At 30.1% G+C, this 20,176-nt stretch overlaps 1 protein-coding gene across 2 annotated transcripts; it reads right to left on the bottom strand.

Moving 5' to 3' along the window:
- Nucleotides 1-1,883: 1,883 nt before the first annotated feature.
- On the bottom strand, nt 1,884-8,769 carry CRY2 (cryptochrome 2). Of its 2 annotated transcripts, none has more exons than XM_011032199.1 (5): nt 8,552-8,769; nt 7,607-7,993; nt 4,684-4,905; nt 3,801-4,498; nt 1,884-3,057 (listed from the first exon to the last, which is right to left on the bottom strand). In XM_011032199.1, exons 2-5 carry the CDS (start codon nt 7,914-7,916, stop codon nt 2,353-2,355), a joined length of 1,935 nt encoding a protein of 644 aa, XP_011030501.1. In that variant the 5' UTR covers nt 7,917-7,993; nt 8,552-8,769; the 3' UTR covers nt 1,884-2,352. The 2 variants fall into 2 exon arrangements, with proteins under 2 accessions (XP_011030501.1, XP_011030500.1); XM_011032198.1 differs by having other exon boundaries at nt 3,801-4,504; nt 8,552-8,765.
- Nucleotides 8,770-20,176: the final 11,407 nt, after the last annotated feature.

Genomic DNA, 20,176 nt, shown 5'->3' with positions numbered 1-20,176 from the left:
AAATCCAACGAAGAACCACTTACAATAAATCTGCAAAACCTTGGACTCTCTTATTGCAGAATTCCATAACGTAATGTCATCCCAGTCGCGGTAAAAGCAAATTATGCCGTTACAAGGACTCGAATAACTGGTGGACATGGCAGGTCTTTCATGCTGGGAGGTAAGGCGACATGATTTTCAAATGCGATCAAGTGTTTCAGTATACAGGCAAGGAAAAAGATGAGTCATGGAAAGAGGCTACCCGGCGATGGACATATAATTACCATGCAAGCAGCCTGATATATGGTTTTAAGGCTTTATTGTAGTGGTTGGTGATGAAATTAGAGTTTTCAATTTGGCTCAACCATGCTTTACAGACGCACTTGAAGCGCAACAGCTATTTCACTGGCAGCCTGGAAATAATGTCAAATTAACGATGAATATCTGCTGCAAGTATTTTACTCTGGATCATCTCTAATACTTCTTCCTCTTCTTCTTCACGCTAGGTTTCAAGGTATTAATAGTGTCTGTGGAAGAAAATTAGGCCTAGGTTTAACAAATGCTAGGAGTAATATATGCCAACGCGAAGATTAGGAGGAAATTTTCGGGGGTTATTTGATGGCATTATAGTTAACCATTAAGTATGTGGTCTTATGGTAGTTTTTATGGTTGTAGTTAAAAAAATATAGATATAAAAATAATAATTTTAGTTGTTTAAAATTTGATTAAAGCTACTATAAGATGAATTTTTAATATTAAATAAATGAAATCCATGAACAAACAATAAATTCTTTTAACTTTTATAAAATTAAGTTTTGAAATATACTTGTGTGGAACTGTTAAAAAAAACAGAAGTTATTTAACCAGTCAAAAAAATAAAATCTATGTAGAATGACAAATACAAAAGGGTTTTAAAAAAATTATAATTTACATTCTAAATTTTATATGCAAGCTGGATGCTAGGGTTTCGAGGAAATGGAAAATAGTATATACGAGTATGTGTTAAGGGTATTTTAATCTTTAAATAAAAAATAATAGTAAACACTAAATAATAAACAATTGTTGACTTATTAATTTGAAGGACGCTAAGTATGTTTTTTAAAAGTTCAGAATATAAATTATAATTTTTCAAAACTCAGTAGATAAATACAATTTCCACTAAACTATAAGATATTAGGGTAATTTTTCTTTTTATTTATTTTACCTATATTTCCTAATTTAAATGAATGCATTGTCACAACGAGAACAAATACTAAACTTTAAAAACATTGTATCATCTGATCATATGATATTAATGTGGGATTTAAAAGTAAATCCTACTAATGTATTAACTCATGTCATAAGCATACTTCAATCACTAAGACGGAAAAAAACACGGTGCCACTAGGAAATATAAAAGGCAGTTCTATGTATATGGTATTTAAAAAAAAAATGATAACCAATAATTAATAAGCATATTAGATTTAATGCATCATAAATTTTTGAACTTCTTATATTTGGTAATGGTTTCAAGTAACCATAGCAAGCATATCGGACATCCTGCCTCTTTTCAACTCTAGCGCCCAACTATGTAAAAAAAAAAAAAAACAAGAAGAAGAAGCTGCGGCGAGCCTTTCTTTCTTTCTGTGGAGCAAGATGCAAACTTGTTTACATACTCTTTTTACGTAGATCAGACCAATAAAATCCATCGGTGCAGTGCCCCTGATTGTTATAATTGTTTAGTGAGTGCAGTGAACTTGAACAAAATCTAATTTGTGGGCTTCTTATTTACCAGCAACACACAAGCACATTAGCTGGTTTTGTCGAGTCGAGGAACAAACACCATCTGATACATCGTGGGAAAAAAGCTTAATATACCATGCTGAATCCTACACAAGACAGTCATCCACCAACCAGAAATAACATATTGACTCCACAGAGGTTATTCACTGTCTATTTATATGTGCTCTAAAGTGCACACATGTACCATAAAAGCATCATATCCATGTAAGAAGGTACATGCATAATCCAAAACTTTGTTACATGTCTTAAGCCTCTTTCTATGATTTTGTCTACAGAAAGCAAGAAGCAAACACAATAAGAAACAAATTTACACTCTTGTAATGTCAAAACATGGCCCCGGAAAGCTATGGAGCTTATCTGTCAAATAAGCTATCTTTCTTGATTGACAGTGGAGAAGCGCATGGATTTACGACAGATAAGAGATATTCTGTTTGGCAAATGCAAATTTAGTAGAAGGAAAACTAAGCCAATGCATTAGAAGCCGAAGGAAGACAAGTAGGGAGAAAACCATGCAAGTTGGTTTCCAGTAATGATTTTGACAGAGATCGGGAACATGATAAGAGAACTAGAAATTGTATCCACTTCGATCATCTAGACAATAAAGTGCAATTGCTTACCATCTTTGCTCGAACTCTGTTCCATTTCAATTTGTGCTTGCAATGGCTGCCTGAGGTCAGAAGACTCACACTCCTGCAAAGGCTTGCCTTCTGAGGAGGAACAGTACTGGGGAACACAAAACGAACATTTGCTGGTGGCCTGCTTCTTAGCTGATGAAGATTCAGCAGTAGAGCACAAGTCTTCATCCTTTCTTGAGGTACCCACTACATTATCATCATTATGCAATTTATCTGGTTGTGGTCTCTCTTCTTCCATGTACTTTGATCTCTTCCTATAAGCTGGAATATTCTTGGAATTCTGATTTGTTGGTACCCTCTGATCATTAGATGAATTAGTAGGACAAGTAACCTTATCTTTTAAGACAACCTTCGGAATGGCCAAATTCTCAGTATCATCAGTATTATCAACAACAACTTCATTAGTTCCATTTGTATTTGAAGCCCGTGCAGCTGCTTCCATTTCCCACATCTTGAATATAGCTTCCATTAGACGCTCTCTAGCCAAATCTATATCAATTATAGGTTTTGGGTAATTGATTCCCAATTCAACTCCAGCAGCTTTAAGCACAGCAATGGATGCATCCCAAGGATGATGGATCCATTCAGCTGGCATTCTTGCTAGCTCGGGCAACCAGCGCCGTACGTATTCACCCTCTGGGTCAAATTTGGAGCCTTGAATCTGACGCACATGATTCAGAAAAATAAGGCATGAAAATAGGGCCTTAAAATTGTACTCTTAATTAATACACAATCTACTGTTAAATTGCTACATTCTTATAAACAATCAGGGAAACCCAGGACCATGAAGGCCTAAAAGTTTTTATTACAAGGCATTAGATACTGGGTCCTTTTCAAAACGGGGGATGGGTTTCCAACGCATCAAAACCAGTTTCCAATGGTATCTGGATTCATCTAATCATAAATTTTACAAAGATTTCTATATTAACCAAAATAAAATAGAAATAAGCAAGCAAAACCCCAAAAGCCCCAACTGCTGAACAAGTGTTAAAAGGATTTATAAATCTAACATGCTATCAAAAGCTCAAGAAGCCAATAAACCATATTTAAACCACCATGGATGACATTTCCACGATTCAGCAATATGACTTCTACCAAAGTATGGATTTTCTCATGCAGTATTAAAGCAAAAGATGAAAAGAAGAACGTGAAGTTTCCATTCCAGTGTGGTTAAGCCACAATCGAGCCATCTTGTAAGAAAGGAACGCTTGAGAAAAGATGTTCTGCACATGACTTTATACAGCACAAATCACATGCAAGAGACTCTAAATTAGTTGTACTACATACTTTAAGTACGAAGCTGGAGAAGTTTATGCAAAATTTAGCATGTTTCATCTGGAGAAGTAGGAGAAATACATACAATTCAATTGCAGATGTTTCAATAAACATAATAATCCAATATACCTCTGGGTTATCCAAGCGTTCAAGCTCATGAGCATCTGGTAAGCTCCCTGAAATATACTGCCAACCAAGGATGTCACTTTCCAAATCTGCATCCAAAAGAGTGTCCCAGAAATATTTCATTCCCCATCTCCAAGGAAGAAGAAGAACTTTTACTGCGAAGCTTGAAACAATTACTCTTATTTTGTTGTGTATCCAACCAGTTGCCCAGAGCTCACGCATTCCTGCATCAACTAATGGGTAACCAGTCCGCCCCTGTCTCCAAGCCTTAAAATGGACCTGATTGTCATCCCACGGAAAATACTTTAAGTTGCTCAACAACGATCTCTCATGAGTGAACGGAAAGTTAAAACAAAGATAACGGGAGTATTCCCTAAGCCCGATGGATCTAAGAAACAGAGTCACGCTTTTTTGCCCCATTAAGTTCTCTTCTTTTGCCCACAATAACTGCTTCAATTGCACAAATTGGAAAACTTTCCTCACACTCAGCTCTCCAAAATGAAGATACGGGGACAAAAGTGAGGTGGAGGTCCCAACTTTTAGCCTACTCTCCACATAATCAATTAGATGCTGTTCAACAAATTCAGTTAGAGCCTTATCAGCATTGCTCCAACCCGGAGACCATCCTCTTCCTAACAAGGAATTACTAGATTTTTCGGCTTCATCTTCAAGACCTAATTCCTCAACTGAACATTTCATAACTGTTCCTGTCATGAAAGAGAAAATTATTGATTATTCATTTTCCTCACTGAAAAGCACACAGACATGGGGATTTAATCTCCAGTTGCAGGAGAAGTTGCACCAAAATCAACAGTTTCTATTCTAAATTTATTATTGTTTGTAATCAGAGAACCAGATTGAAAGACCACCCCATATTGAAATATACCTGCAGCAGGTACCAATCTCCATGGAGGAAGATGTGAAACAGGTTCCATTTGCATGTGCAAGCACTTGTCCCAGTATGCTTCAAATGTCGTGAAAGCATGCCCTCTTTCATCATATATTTCCCACGGTTCATACAACAAATCGCCATTATAACTTTGTACAGAAATGCCAAGCTCCACCAATTTTTCTTTGATGTTGTGATCACGAACAAGAGAGACAGGATCTGGGAGAATGAGAGAATGGAAAGGAAAACAAGGTAATTAGACGTTAAATAAACTCCTCTTATAAGGAAACTAGGAATTGTACTCAAAACTATCATTAATAAAGCAACACATACTCATTTCAAAGACCAACACAGAGCTGATCATCCACCAGCTATCTTAATAGATTATTTAAAAAGTAAATGATTTATGCTCTGACAGTATATGCTATCCACGTTTGTTGTTTGTTGTACGTCTCTGGATCAGCGCATGTTTTATGATTGATTCAGTGAAAATCATGGAGTAGTAGACATCTTGCATGCTCAGAGAGCCCAGAAAAATAACAAGAGCATCTTCCAAGAAGGAAAATGTATTGCCCGCTAATTCCTAACTCTGATTGAATATAGAAAACCTTATTATCTACTTTAAGAAAACTATACGGCATTTGTTTTTACTTGCTCATGGGTCAGTGATAAGGAAACACAAGCTTCCGCCTCTTTAAGGATCATTGAGCGGCTCCACTAGGATTTCCTTCCAATATTTAGATTTCAATTAGCTATCTAACCCGCGCACCACCGTGGGTTGTAAATTTTTTTTCAAAAAAAAAAAAGTATGCAAGCTGCTTTGATGTGTTTTCTTATATAATAAAAATTCAAAGTGTATATTAAAAAACCTATGCAAGCATCTAATTAAATAAATCAATAATTATTTATATAAAAAAAAAATAGTTAACAATAACTAAAAGAGAATTGAAAAAAAATAAGAAATGAATATAGATTAAGATAATCAATCAAACAAAACAAGACACTTACCCGAATGTGTTTAATGAACTTGTTTATTTAAATCAATCAAAGATAAATCTACACCCTAAAAAACTCATGACCTAAAAGATAATCACAAATGAGACTAATTGAATAAACTCATGCCCTTGAAAAAATATTACACATCAACAATATTATTTAAAAATAAATATTTTTATTTTTAGAAATAATATCTTGAAAAATCAAACACAAACAAAACAATTCTCAAAAATCTTATATTAAAAAAAAACATGTAAAACTTGTGATCTAGGTTATGAAACTATGATAAACCTATTAAAAAATATTTTTTTAATCACAAAACCAATATTTTTTTTTAAATGTAGAATGATAAGATCACACGAAGCCAAATCCCTAACAAAACAAATGTCGAAAGATGAAACAAGAAAAAAATCAATTACATAAAAGGATCTTAAAAAAACTGAGGGTGAAAAAAAAGGCATTAAGTAGAAGTCAGATAAAAAATTTCAATTGAAGATTTAAATTGAATTAAAAAATAGCTTTAATACAAGAAAAAAATCAAACGAATAAAGGTTAATTTGAAGAAAAAAAACATTAAAAATTCAAAAAAAAAAATTGGAATGAAAAAAATACATTTGAGAAATTATAATTGAATAACTAAATTGAAAATTAAAAAAGATAAGGACTAAAACTATAGAAAAAATAAGAACGAAATCAAAAATTAAAAGAATGGGGACTGGAATTAAAAATAAAACATATGAAAAAGTGTAATTGAATGAAAGACTAAATTGCAAAACTAAAAGCATCTATAAAAATAAATAAGAACAAAATAAGAAATTAAAAAAATAAAAAAACAAAAAGGATAAAGGTGCAATTTATCTATCACAAGAGAGAAAAAGAGGGGAAACAAACGACCACCGGTGATAATTCGATCACCATAAGCAGACACGTGCTACTTTGTGTGGAAAAGGGAACGGTTGGCATCCAGAAAAACAACATAAAGCTAAATTTGGCTATCGGATGACGTCACACGCACCACCTGAATGGCACAAATGCCACCCACTCGTTGGCATGTGACCAATACACGTCAAAGGTTTTCTGATTTAAATATTCGAAAGTAAACATGAAAATATCAAAACATCCCTCATGATCTTGTTAATTCCACAAAATACTTATATGAAAGTACAAAAATACCCCCAAATACAAAACTACTTTTTTGTCTAATCCAAGGTTAAATTTGTACTTGTACATGAATGATGAAAAAACCAAAAACACTCGTCCAACAGCCTAATAATTTTTTGTTCCTAGAGGCAAAGAAGTATTTTTATTGTTAAGAAATTTATAAAAAGTCAAGAAAGCTGTTCATCAACAATTTTAAATTTTGGGGGGTAAAAAAGTATTTTTACTGTTAAAAAAAAAAAAGACATGCGAACCCTCAAACAATCTTTTAATGACCGATGGAAAAGCAAAAAAAAAAAAATTCAACGTCTAATTTTTTTCCCACTAAAAGATAAATAAGTAATTTTATTGTAGCAATCAACAGTAAATTGTATCTATTACTACAATGAAAACACCAGGCAGTGTAGAGTTTTGTAAATTTCATGAGCCATGCTCCTATTATTTTTCTTAAGAACCACAAGCATGTTTCCCTTGTTTGATATGCCATAACTTCAACTGAAAAATAGAATCATTAACATTTATAATCCTCTCACACCAATTGTACAAGTTTTGGGGACTTTCCCCCAATCCCCACCACCCCACCCCACCATGAAGAAATAAGCCCCAATTCAATTAGCATTACGCCATAAATTAGATACAGTTCACCAGATAACAAATACAAAGAATCACATGTTGGCATTCATCATCGAGTTGATTCAAGTGAATGTGGGTGTTCAATAGCAGTTGGGGCAAGTCATGTTTAAGGAAACAAAGAAAGAAAGCATACCATAGAGATGGTTAAATACCACTCTCGTCGCCCCAATGGTTTCGATGCAATCCAGAAGAGCAGCAACTGTACTATGGGTTTTGATGAGAACAAGTTCAGCACCAAGTGATTTCAAGGATTGTCCCAAGTGAGCAAGGGACTGCTTCAGCCACCACCTGGACACTCGACCCGGGTAGAATTGTCCTTCTTCTTTAGGACACCATATAAATACAGGGAAAACACAACCATCCCTTGCAGCAGCAGCTAATGCAGGGTTATCCTCAATTCGAAGGTCCCTCCTAAACCAAACAATGGTCTTACTTCTATCCATTAGGATCAAATTAGAGTTTCAGATCTCTTAATGCTCTCCCCATCTCAGACTCAGCTTTGATTCAGAACTGTGAATATCTGCAAGTTCGCACCGCTCAGACTAATCAATAAAAAAAGCTCTCAATATTCTGTTTCAAGAATCATAATCCCTTTTGCACCAGAAGACATAACAAATATAAACAAGCTCCTGGTTGTAATCCAGGATATATAGGAGAAGGAAGAATTGGGAACAGGTAAAATCCAGCTCACCACATACTACAAGAACATCAACTCTAAAACTACTCCTTTGCATCAGAGACACCTCACCTTCTGTATAATATAGGAGCACTCCTCTAGAACCTTCAAAGACAAATCATTTCAGGCACCTATCTCTGATTAACCTAATATTCTTCAACTAATTCTTTTAACTCTACGTGCAACAAGAAGGTGAGATATCATGTGACTGAAGAGATATCATGTGACTGAAGAATAGAGATCTGAGACCCAAACTAAAATTATTCCCTAATAATTTACATTAAAGAAAATTGTCCAGAAAAAAAAATAACAACACTTAATAAATAAATAAAACTGAATAACTAATCATAAAAACAAACAGAAACGATAAAAGAAAGAAAGAAAGAAAGTTTCTGATCATACCCAGTTGGTGTTGAGGTTGATTTTTTAAGAACAGATAGATAGATAAATTGATGAATGATGTAGCACTAGCAATACCCAGTAAATTCTCAGCTTCTAGTAGCCTGTAGTGGCCAAGCTTGTGTTGGAACATTTGTGAAGTGATAGTGGGTTTGAAGAAATGGGCATTGCTGTTGTCTTTATTGTGAAGTAATTGAATCGGTTTCTTCGTTGATCAAGATCACGTGGGCTATCAACGACAGTGACGTGGATTAGATACTAGTGGGTCGGCAATGGTCATGGCTTGTCTTGTCTGCTCTTGTCGACGGGCTGTTGTAATTTGTAAATACCAAAATAGGAAGTATATTATTATTAAATGTTGTCTTTGCTCAAGTTTCCTTGAGTTTTCCTGCATTCTATAGTTAAAATTGATTAGTGTTTTTCTATAGGTAAAATATTATTTTTTTTAAATAAACTTATTATTAATTATATTATTATGCAGTGGAGTATGGTTATTATAAACTATGAGTATTTTTCACTATTTAATGAAGGGCACTATTTAATAAGAACATATATGAAACAGTAACCATTAGATTCCAAATGCTTGCTTAGAGGCGCGTCTTCTAGGACTATGCGGTGTCTTTGTGTACGCTAACAAATCAAGAGCATAGATGGTATTTGGGCTCATGTTTCAATGTCGGGCACACCCCTAAGCCCATATGGCTTTTTGATAGCCTTTATGGAGCTTGGGCTACCTACAAGAAGCTTGGTTACACCCCAGTGCCCACGTGGCACTTGCACTGATGTGAGCATGTCCATGCCCACACTTTACTTGGCTGAGCTAGCGCTTGGGCCATGTCGCTGGACCGAAAGGAAATGGATCCAGCATCACGATCCAATATAAATAGGTCATGTATAAGGATCTAATTCTAAATATTATTATTTATTTTAAAATAATTAATAAAACAAATGATAAATTTCAAAGAAAGTACTACTATTAATATTGAAAACATATTATTATTTATATTATACATGTTTATGGTGCTTTTTATAAAAATAAAAAGTGAGCCCGTGGTGTAGTATTATTAAAAATATTCAATAATTCTAGGTGTTAATATTAAAAATATTATAATTTATGTTGTCAATATTATTATTTTTCTTACAACACAAAGTATTCATATCAAAATATTATTATTTTTCTTAGAATTCAACATATTCATATCAAATATATTATTATTTGTGTTAAAATATTCATTATAATCATAAATATTTATTATTTTTATAATAATTTTTATTATTAATAAAATAGTTATTAAATTAGAAAAAATTATTCTTAATATTGAAAAACACCCATAGATTTGATTTGAAAAGTAAAACAAAAAATTACTATTACTATTATTATTGTTATCATTATTAATAAATTTTAAAAAACTATTATTACTATTGAAGAAATATTATGTGAGGACACGTGGTGGTTGAGCTACTTTCTTGGGCTGGACGCACCATCTGCGCCCACGTGGTGCTTGGGCTCCTACCTTAATGCTGGGTACACCCCTATATCCACGTGATACTTTGGTTCTTGTCTCAATGCTGGACACACCTTGCTCACATGTGGCCTTTGGGCTGTGCTGAGCATGTCCATACCCACACTCCACTTGAACACACATGATGCTTGGGTCATGCTATTGGGCTCAAAGAAAATGGGCTTAGTGTCACGACCTAAGATCAATAGGTCGTGTGTAAGGACTCAATTTTAAATATTATTATTTATTTTTAAAATATTATTATTTTTATTATAATTAATATTATTAATAAAATAATTAATAAATTTCAAAGAAAATATTACCATTAATATTGAAAACATATAATTATTTATATTAGAAATTTTTATAATTTCTTTTATAAAAATAAAAAGTGAGTCCACGGTATAGTGTTATTAAAAATATTCAATAATTCTAACTATTAATATAAAAAATATTATAATTTGCATTGTAAATATTATTTTAGAATACAAAATATTCATCTAAAATATATTATTATTTTAAGTATTCATATCAATTTTGTTATAATTCAACATATTCATATCAAAGATATTATTATTTATGTTATAATGTTGTTATTTTTATAAGAATTCAATTTTTAATATAAAAATATTATTATTTGTGTTCTCAATATTCTTGAGATTAAAAATAGTGTTATTTGTGTTCTAAATATTATTATTTTCACTATGATTGAAATTATTAATATTAAAAATATTATCTTTTGTGTTATAAATGTTATTATTTTTATAATAATTAATATTATTAATTAAATAATTTGAAAATTAGAAGAAAATTATTTTTACTATTGAAAAACACCCATATATTTTATTTGAAAGGTAAAACTAGAAATTGCTATTACTATTACTATTATTATCATCATTGCTAAATTCTAAGAAACTATTATTACTATCGAAGAAAAACTACACTGGGACACGTGGCACTTAGGTTATTGCTTAGGGGTTGGGTATATCCCTTGTGCCCATGGGACACTTGGATCCTATCTCTGTGTTGGGCACCTGTACACACGTGGCGCTTGGGTGCTTACCGAAGAGCTTGGCACTCACACACGTGGCGCTTGGGTATACCTAGACTCAATTATCTTTGGTCTTCATATCTGTAGAACCTAAAATGGTCTTGGGTCATTGGCAATTTAGAACCCAAAATAGACTTAGTTCCTATCAGTATATGACTCAAATAGCCTTGGATTCTACTAGAGTCAGGACCCAATTATTTAAAAAAATAAAAAATGAGTCTGCGACGTAGCACGAGCCACCTAACTAGTCTTATTATCATTATTATATATGTATTATATTATATTATAAAAAAACTAAAATGAATTAGGAAAACATTATTATCCTTCTCATTCTAATTTTTTATGTCCTTTCTTTTGTAATGTTTATTTTTTTTGTTGTGTTGGTTGGTGATTGGGTTTGATGATTTTTTATTATTTTTTTATGTTGAGTTATCAGATATTAAAAAAAAATTATAATATTAGATTGGTTCTTGATTTTGCAAAAGAGAAATTCATTTGATTTTTTGCAAAAATATAAAAAACCAAGGTCCAAAAATTGAAAGTAAAGTGAAATAGCAACCCTTTATTCCCAAAAAAATCATTATTAATCCTTTATTTTTTAATTTATTAATCAATTTTTTTTTAATTTTATTATTTCCCGTTGTGTTGATTGGTAGTGATTTGCTTGATAATTTATTTCATACTAATTTCATTAGATTTATTACAATCTTGAAAAAATCATCCCAATATTAAATTAGTTTTTAGTTTTGGAAAAACTAATTAAGTTTTGTTGTTTGTAATTAATAAAAAGGAGGGAAGCTTGGTGAAACAACAACCTTTTTTTTTTAATTAAAAAACAATATGTTAGCATCTTTTTTTTTCAAAAAAAAAAATTAGCCTTGAGATCTACTTGAATTCTTTTTTTATTCTTTTAGTTTGAAAATTATATGATTTAGTCAAAGATTTCATTTTATTTACATTTCAAACCCCAAAGTTTGAGGGGGGAGGAGAAAATTGCTAGAAAACAATGAAAGAGTGTAAAAATTATTAATAATGCCTAGGTCTTCAAGCCAGCGCACTTGATTTTTTTTTATAATAATTTTGATATAATTTCTTAAAAAATAAACAATTTTAAAAATGTATTCTCTATGTTTTTTTTCTTAATTATTAAATTAATTAAGAATGTATTTTAGATATTATTTTATGAAATCTATTTATTTTTTACTCTATTATTCAATAAAATTGTAAAAATCACTTACAAAATATTAGCCAGATTTCTTTTTATGCATAAGATATAATCAATATTTTACTTTAATTTTGCTGTTTTACTTTAATTGTCTATTTTTGTTATTATACAATTGAATAAAAAATAATTTATAAAAAACAAATTTATTAAATTTAATATAATGTATGATCTAAACTATATGTTTGATAGGTTAACTAAGATCAATTTAATATGTTTGTGCTCAATATTTATTAAAAAAATATCATTTTGAATTTTTTTTTCTTAAACGAGCTTTTTATTGCTCTTTTTTATTATCTTTTAATCCAATAAACTAACTAGATTACATAAAATTAATCCCATATGATTTTATTTTTTTAATATACTCATATTAAAATTATTAGAGTTTTATTTTATTTTCTTATAATTAAAACTTGTTGATAAGATGATGGAATGTTGTCTAAAAAATAGATATTTTAGTGAGCAACGAGACAAATGAGTTTTAGTTTGACATATATATACATTTTTTTATCTTTATCTTCTTAATGCTTTTGTTTTTTATTGAATAAATGAAATAGAAAAATTGTTAGTTTTTGTTTATACCAGGGATACTAATAAGAAAATGAAGATTTTTACTAGCAAATAATTTTATTTCAATAAAATTTAAATTATTATTCTTTTTATAAAATATATTAGTGTCGTATAATTAAATTAAAAAAGAAATTAAAAGGCTCTATACAACACATGATTAAATATCTTTATATGTATCCGTTTCTTATCTTCCCAACTCAGTTTTTAATTAGTATATATATACATACCAATCACAGTGTCATTCCATGTTCAGGAAACCTTAACCCACAAATATGTTCTTTGATTGCACATTAATGGCACAAGAAAGACCAACTACTATATGATACCATGCACACTTTACATGCTTTGGGATTGTTTGGGACGCCGGTTTTCATAAAAAAATTAATTTTTTATTTAAAATTAATATTTTTATATATCTTGAATTGTTTTAATATATTGATTTTAAAAATAATTTTAAAAAAATAAAAAAATATTATTTTAATATATTTTAACATAAAAAATATTTTTAAAAAATAATTATAACTATACTCTTGAACAAATAATTAAGGCTTATTTATTTTTCTAGCTTATTTTAAGCGAGATATTAAGGGATGCCTGCTCTTAAAATTTGTTTACCACGGAGTCGTTTTCTGGCAACCAAACAGGGCATAAATTAACGAAGACCCGGGCGCACCTGTAAATAACTGTAGCAAGTACTGCTAAAATCTAAACACGAACCCCACAAGGAAAGAACATTAAACAAACAGGAAGGACCATGCTCACCCCATGTCGGGGATCCTGTTTAAAATTATATTTCTTAAAAAAAATTATTTATATATATTTTTTATAGTTTTGATTTATTAATGTTAAAAATATTTTTAATATATTTTCAAATAAAAAATAATTACACAACTGAAGAAGTAAAATTAATATGGAAAAGAACTGCTGGAGACCCATGAATGCTCCTCGAGCCCTTTGTCTTCCTGGGAGAATCCCCGAAGTAATAGAAGAGAGTTCAGTCCTTCTCATTCCTGATTTTGATCGCAATGCAACTTGAAGGAAAACTTAAACTTTGCAATGATATGCACTTTTAAGAGCAGGCGGTTGTGGTTATTATTTTTAGAATTATTTTTTATTTTAAAATATATTAAAATAATATTATTTTATTTTTAAAAAATTATTTTTAAAATTAATGTATTAAAATGATTTAAAAACATCAAAAAATATTAATTTAAAATATAACAAAATTAAATTTATGTAAAAATATTTTTAAAATATAAAAATAATTATTACCTAAGCATAGTAATTAAACCTTTCACCCTAGAGTTGACCAGTCACCAGGTCCAACTCAAATCATGGGATTCCATTTTGAACAAGTTTTAATACAACATTGTGTATTGACAGGTAACTGGGTAAATCAAAGGATACTCGTAGTTGAATAACTTAGACAGAATATGGACATTTGGTGGGTATAATTTACTGCCAGTGAGTTAGCCAAACCAGAGTAGCAAGTTACGAGAGCTACCATGCCTCGCCATACAATTAACCCTGAGGAGCTCGAGAAGTGGAGAAAGGATAAGGGTAAAGAGGCAATCGATTTGTCTGAGAAAGTAAAAATGCTTGTAACTGAAGAAGAAACTAATAAATTCCTGAAATTGATGAAGCACAATAAATATAATAAATATAATGTTGTTGAGCAACTCAAAAGAACTACTCTAAAATATCCTTATTATATTTGATGTTAAGTTATGAACCACACCAAAAGGCTCTATAAAAAATGTTAAAATGTCTCAAGATATCAATCAATCAAGAGAGTACATGGTAGGCAAGATTCAAAAGTATAAATAATTAATTTTAAATTAAAAAAATTATTTTTTTTATAAATACTATTTAGAACGCAATTTAAAACACATTTTCAAACGGCATTTAATATAAACCCTTGCAAGACCGGCAACTCTAATATTTTTTTTTAAATAACTACTTAAGATAGCATTATTTTTATTTTATTTACTATACTTTTGTCTAAAAAAATTAATATAATGATTTGATAATGATTGAGATTATGATATTCTTTATTTTTAAAATATTTTTTATTTAGAAATTCATTAAAATAATTTATTTTATTTTTAATATAATACATTAAAAATATTAAAATATAAAAAATTATCTTAAAATAAAAAAAATTAAAATTTTTAAAAGTAACTTTAAAAAAAAAAAAACAAACTCACTTTTACTAAACGGTGTCCTAGGCAGGTCTGACACTTATGCTTGTGAGTCCTTTAATTTCAATTTGGCTGCTTAAACTTAACTGGCCAAACTCGTTCCTTTTTAAATTTTGATCCCATTAATGTTACAAATCTCATCCCATGAAAGCAAGAACGAAGCTAAGTTATGCTGCAAAGCTATCCCTACCACTTAGTCGATTGCAATGGTAATGAATCGGATTTTTAATATTTCCAGACTCATTAGTCATTTTGTTCTTAAACCCAAAATTAGTGTGCAGATCTTTTTGTTTAAAAAGAAATCATCCATTCGAGGTTTGTTGTTATTTACGCCGAAAGCACTCCCATGGCCAGCAACTTTAATGGAAATGGGGTCTTGAAAAGATAACACCACCCCTTTTTAAAGTAATTAGAGGTCACTTCAACAGTGAAAAATCCATGTACTCACAAGCGCAGATCCAGCAGTTAATGATTTGATGACCAAAAATGGCAGCACCGTCCACTCTTCACTTGTTTGCGTGGAAGGGTAATTATAATTGTTTTTTAAATAATATTTTATATTAAAATATATAATAATAATATTTTTATTTTTAAAAAAATTATTTTTAATATTAACACATTAAAATAATTTAAAAATATTTTAATTTAAAATAAATAAATAAATTTTAATTTTTAAAAATACTTTTTAAAACACAAAAATAAATAATCCTGAACATTATTTTAGTTGGCAACGTACGCCATAGATTTTACTTAAAACAAACAAAAATAATTTCACGTTTTCCTTTTCACCAAAAAACAGAAAATGGTGATAGTCTTTCCGATTATCAATTATTTATTATAATGATTATGTGTGAATATGCTCACGGTACATTTTTTTTTGTTAGCCTGAAGGAACAGTTGAAAATCACTCTCATCCTTGAAATGTTTGTTTCTTTTTTAAATTAATAAAGAATTACCGAAATAGTAATATGTTACAATTAAAAAACACATAATTTAAAGTTGTTATTGATGGAAAACACCGCATTTCAAAAATTTATTAAATAAGCTACACAAATTAGAGTAATAATAAAAATAAAATAAAAAAGACTCCAAGATATGTCATTATCAGTATTATAAAAATAATTTTGATAAGCTTAATTTTAAAACATCAAAAAAGATCATTAATAATAAATAAAGTAGGTGGTCACACTCTTGTTTAAAGACAAATAAATAATTATAATAAAAAAAAATAAACCACAAAAAATGCATTAAAGCTCTTATTACAACATCATGAGAGCCATAAAAAACATCTTAATGAGATAATTATAATGATATTAGTAAAAGTCACAAACAATGATTAAAATGGTTTCACTTCTTGTCCACACATAGAGTGTTATAATCTAATTTTTTATCTTTTATTTTTTTAAATATAAAAAAAACATATTCTTGATGTATTTGTACTTTTTTTAACATTTTTAGCGTCTTGTTAAAAAAATTTCAATTTTAATTTTTTTCAATGTGTTTAACTTTTAACTGCTATTTTAAAAATCATTGATTTTTCTCGTCAAGTTGACATTAACATTGCCTTTTTCAAGAAAATCAAAATAAAAAATTAAAAAAAATATTTGGACAAAGGAATCAAATGAAAAAAAAAAAAATAAGGGACTAAAATTAATTTAGATTGCTTGTTAGGCCAAATAATTGTAAAAAAACAAAAAGAAAATTACTTATAAATACATGGTTACCTCATATAAGGGTGAGGGGAGGAAAAAAACAAAAAAACCCTAGCCGTTAATAAACCAACACCTAGCTGTCATTGCCCATTTTAAAAAGAGACAGGCCTATTCGTTCTCTGCTCACCACAAACCTATTAGGAACCATAAACACAACCTCCTCCTTCCATCTTTAACCAAAATGATTGAAAGTAATATTTTCCTTAACAATTCATCAATTCATTCAATCCAATTGCGAATTTGATCCTACTTATTGTAATTATTAAATTAACCACGTTCCTGCAAATGCAAGTGGCCTCCAAGCTTTGCCTTTTCAAATGTTTTCGTTAACTTTCTTGACTATTGTTAGAAACAGTAATGGTCTCTTGCTTGTAAACTAGGGTTGTGTAACCTACCATTTTCTTTTGTTTTCTGTTTTTTTATGTTATTTTGATTTTGGTACCAGTGATGTAAAAATAACTATAGTGATAGGAATAATATCCGATGATGCCATAAAACATTCAAGTATATATTTAGCTTAGAAATTAACAAAATTTACATCTTAGATAATTAGTTAATCATTAATTTTAATAATTTGATCAATTTTCTTTAGTTAATATAATTGAAGACGGATGTTTAATACCTATAAAAATTTATTTTTATAAATTTTAAGACTTTTTAATTATTAAATTAGTAACTTTTTAAGAGACAGTGCAATAATAGTATTGATAAATATTTTGAAAAAAAAATACATTTAAGAATGAAGATTTCAAATCTTTTATTTAAAGGATTCATAATCTATTTATAATTTATAAATTTTTTTATAAAAATAAAAAATTAAAATATATTATTGTCCTTATAATATTTTATAATATTAAAAAGAAAAAATATATCTGATATATTTATTAATATTGATAAGAAATATCCATGATATATATATATATATTAATGAAATAAGAAATATCCATGATATATATATATATTAATGAAAAAAATATTACTGATATATGTATTAATATGGATAAAAATATAATAAATTATTAAAGAACTTTTTCATGTTATATCTTATACAATATTATTATTAATAAAAATATTATAAGTTTTTAGAAAATTTGTATATATTTAATGAGTTTAAAATTCAAAATATGTTAATCGAGTTTAAAAAAAGTGAGTTCTTTTATTAGCTGATTACAAGGAATGTTGAGCTTTAGGAGAGATATTTGTGTCTTCAAAACAAACAAGATTTTCCCAGTGATGTATTTTGAAAGCTGTTTTGGCTGCTTCTACTTGAAGCGTTATTGGCTCACGTTAACCGATCACTATCCAATAATTAATTATACTAAATGATTTTGAAAACTGATGTTGTAATTATTTTTTAAAATATAAAAAATATTAATTTAAAATAAAAAATAAAAAATTTAAATTTTTAAAAAATATTTTTAAAATACAAAAACAAAACTCTAATTGCAGGTTGCAGGAATTTATCTCATAGCAATCTCTCACTCCACTCGTTACTCAAATTAAGGTCACAATTATTTAGCCTTGAACTAATACAATCTGACCCCCCCCCCCCCCCCCCCCCCCCCCTCCCCCCCCCCCCCTCCCGCGCGCGCGAGTGTGTGAGAGAGAGACTCCTTGTTCCGGGGAATATTAGAGATGCTTTTGAATATTAGAGATGTTTTTATTATTTTCCCATCTTCAGACTTTTCAAGCACATGCATGTTTTCAAAACTTGGTATATAAATATCCACGAAGGCCTGGGAAACTTTTCAGGCCAGTGAATGTCATTATTCTCAGAGGGATCAGAGGAGTATAAGGGAGAACTCTTCAGTAGTGTTCATTCAAGTTGATACATATATATAAAATGGTGAGGGCTCCTTACTGTGAGAAAATGAGGTTGACGAAGGGGCAATGGACACTTGAAGCAGATCAGATTTTGATCTCCTACATTCAAAACTATGGCCATAGCAATTGGCGTGCGCTGTCTAAGCAAGCTGGTACGTAATTCTAATAACCCTTTCTGGATTTTTTTGAAAGACATCTAGCACGATCTTTCTCACGAACCTTGTGAAAGTCAGCGCTAAATAATGCATGAAATGACTCCTTCTGTAACACTGAAACTTTTGGCCTTTTATCTCTCCTGTATGTGGAAAATATTGTGGGTTAATCCAAGCACCATGCCAGAAATTAGATTGATTTCAGTCAATACAAATTTATTATGAGAGTTTAGAACAAAATTAATTAATTAATAAGCTATATATATAGGAAAGTCCTGGTTGTCTCTCTATTGCATATATAGCTAATGTTTTTATTTTTTTCTCTATTTTCTGTAGGATAACTGAGATGCGGGAAGAGTTGCAGGTTCCGATGGATAAACTATTTGCGGCCAGGTATTAAGAGAGGAAACTTCAGCAAGGAAGAAGAGGATACGACCATCAAGTTGCATGGAATGCTTGGAAATAGGAGTGCATCATTTGGATTAATCTCAAATTCTATATATGAATTGATTTCTTGTTTGCTTTTGGAAGCTTAATTGCATTATTCATCAGATTTAAATTGCTTTTTTTATCCCCATTTAACTTAATTAAATCATCGATGACGAAAGGGCAATTTGTGGCTGTGTTTGGGTTTGGATAGGTTCTCTCCTCTTCATTAGTTACTTGGTGGGGACTAGAAATTTAATTCAAGTTAAAAAATGTCTCCTTCACTTTAAATTCGGTGGGGATGAAGCCATCTTATCCAAAAGTCCTCTTGTTTTATTAGACTACAGTAACTGGACCGCTGAAACAGAAGAAAGAAGAAGAAACGAGTTGAGAGATTCCCTAATTAATTTAGTCAAAATAGACTATTTAGGAAAAAAAATGTGCCATTATGAACCTTGTTCTTAGGAAAATTCTTGCCATTATGTTAGTCAAAGTAGACTTATTGGTTTATTATTGGTTATGCAGAGAATTCCTGCAATGTAATTAATTTGATTTATGTTAATCTATCTAGTAGTTCATGCAATAATTTCTCGCAGTATGCTTGCATTATGGGAGTGTAATATTTTAATATAATCTCATGACTTGGTTCACTTCATGACCTGCCTGCTTCCTGTTGTATTTGCTCAAAATTCCTTTTCAGGGTTGGATTCACTCTGGCGGCCAAACTTAAAAGAAGTTACATCTTGTCACTTCCTCTGCCTAAAATTCTGAATCTTCCAAAATTGATAGAGTAAAAATGGAACTAATATGAATAAGATTGTCAAAAATCCCATTAGCACAGGAATTCCCAAAAGTAAATTTTTCAGTAGGACTTACTAGGATTGCCTTGGGATAGGAGGTTGAAGTGTCTATAGAAGTTTCGTTGGGTAGCTAATGTTATGTTTTTGAGAGGAAATTGAATTGAAAGA

The sequence above is a fragment of the Populus euphratica genome, unplaced genomic scaffold, assembly GCF_000495115.2.
Source record: "Populus euphratica unplaced genomic scaffold, PopEup_1.0 scaffold17.1, whole genome shotgun sequence".
Classification (NCBI taxonomy): Eukaryota; Viridiplantae; Streptophyta; class Magnoliopsida; order Malpighiales; family Salicaceae; genus Populus; species Populus euphratica.
The sequence above is the reverse complement of the archived record's forward strand: the minus strand, read 5'-3'. Positions and strand labels throughout refer to the sequence as shown.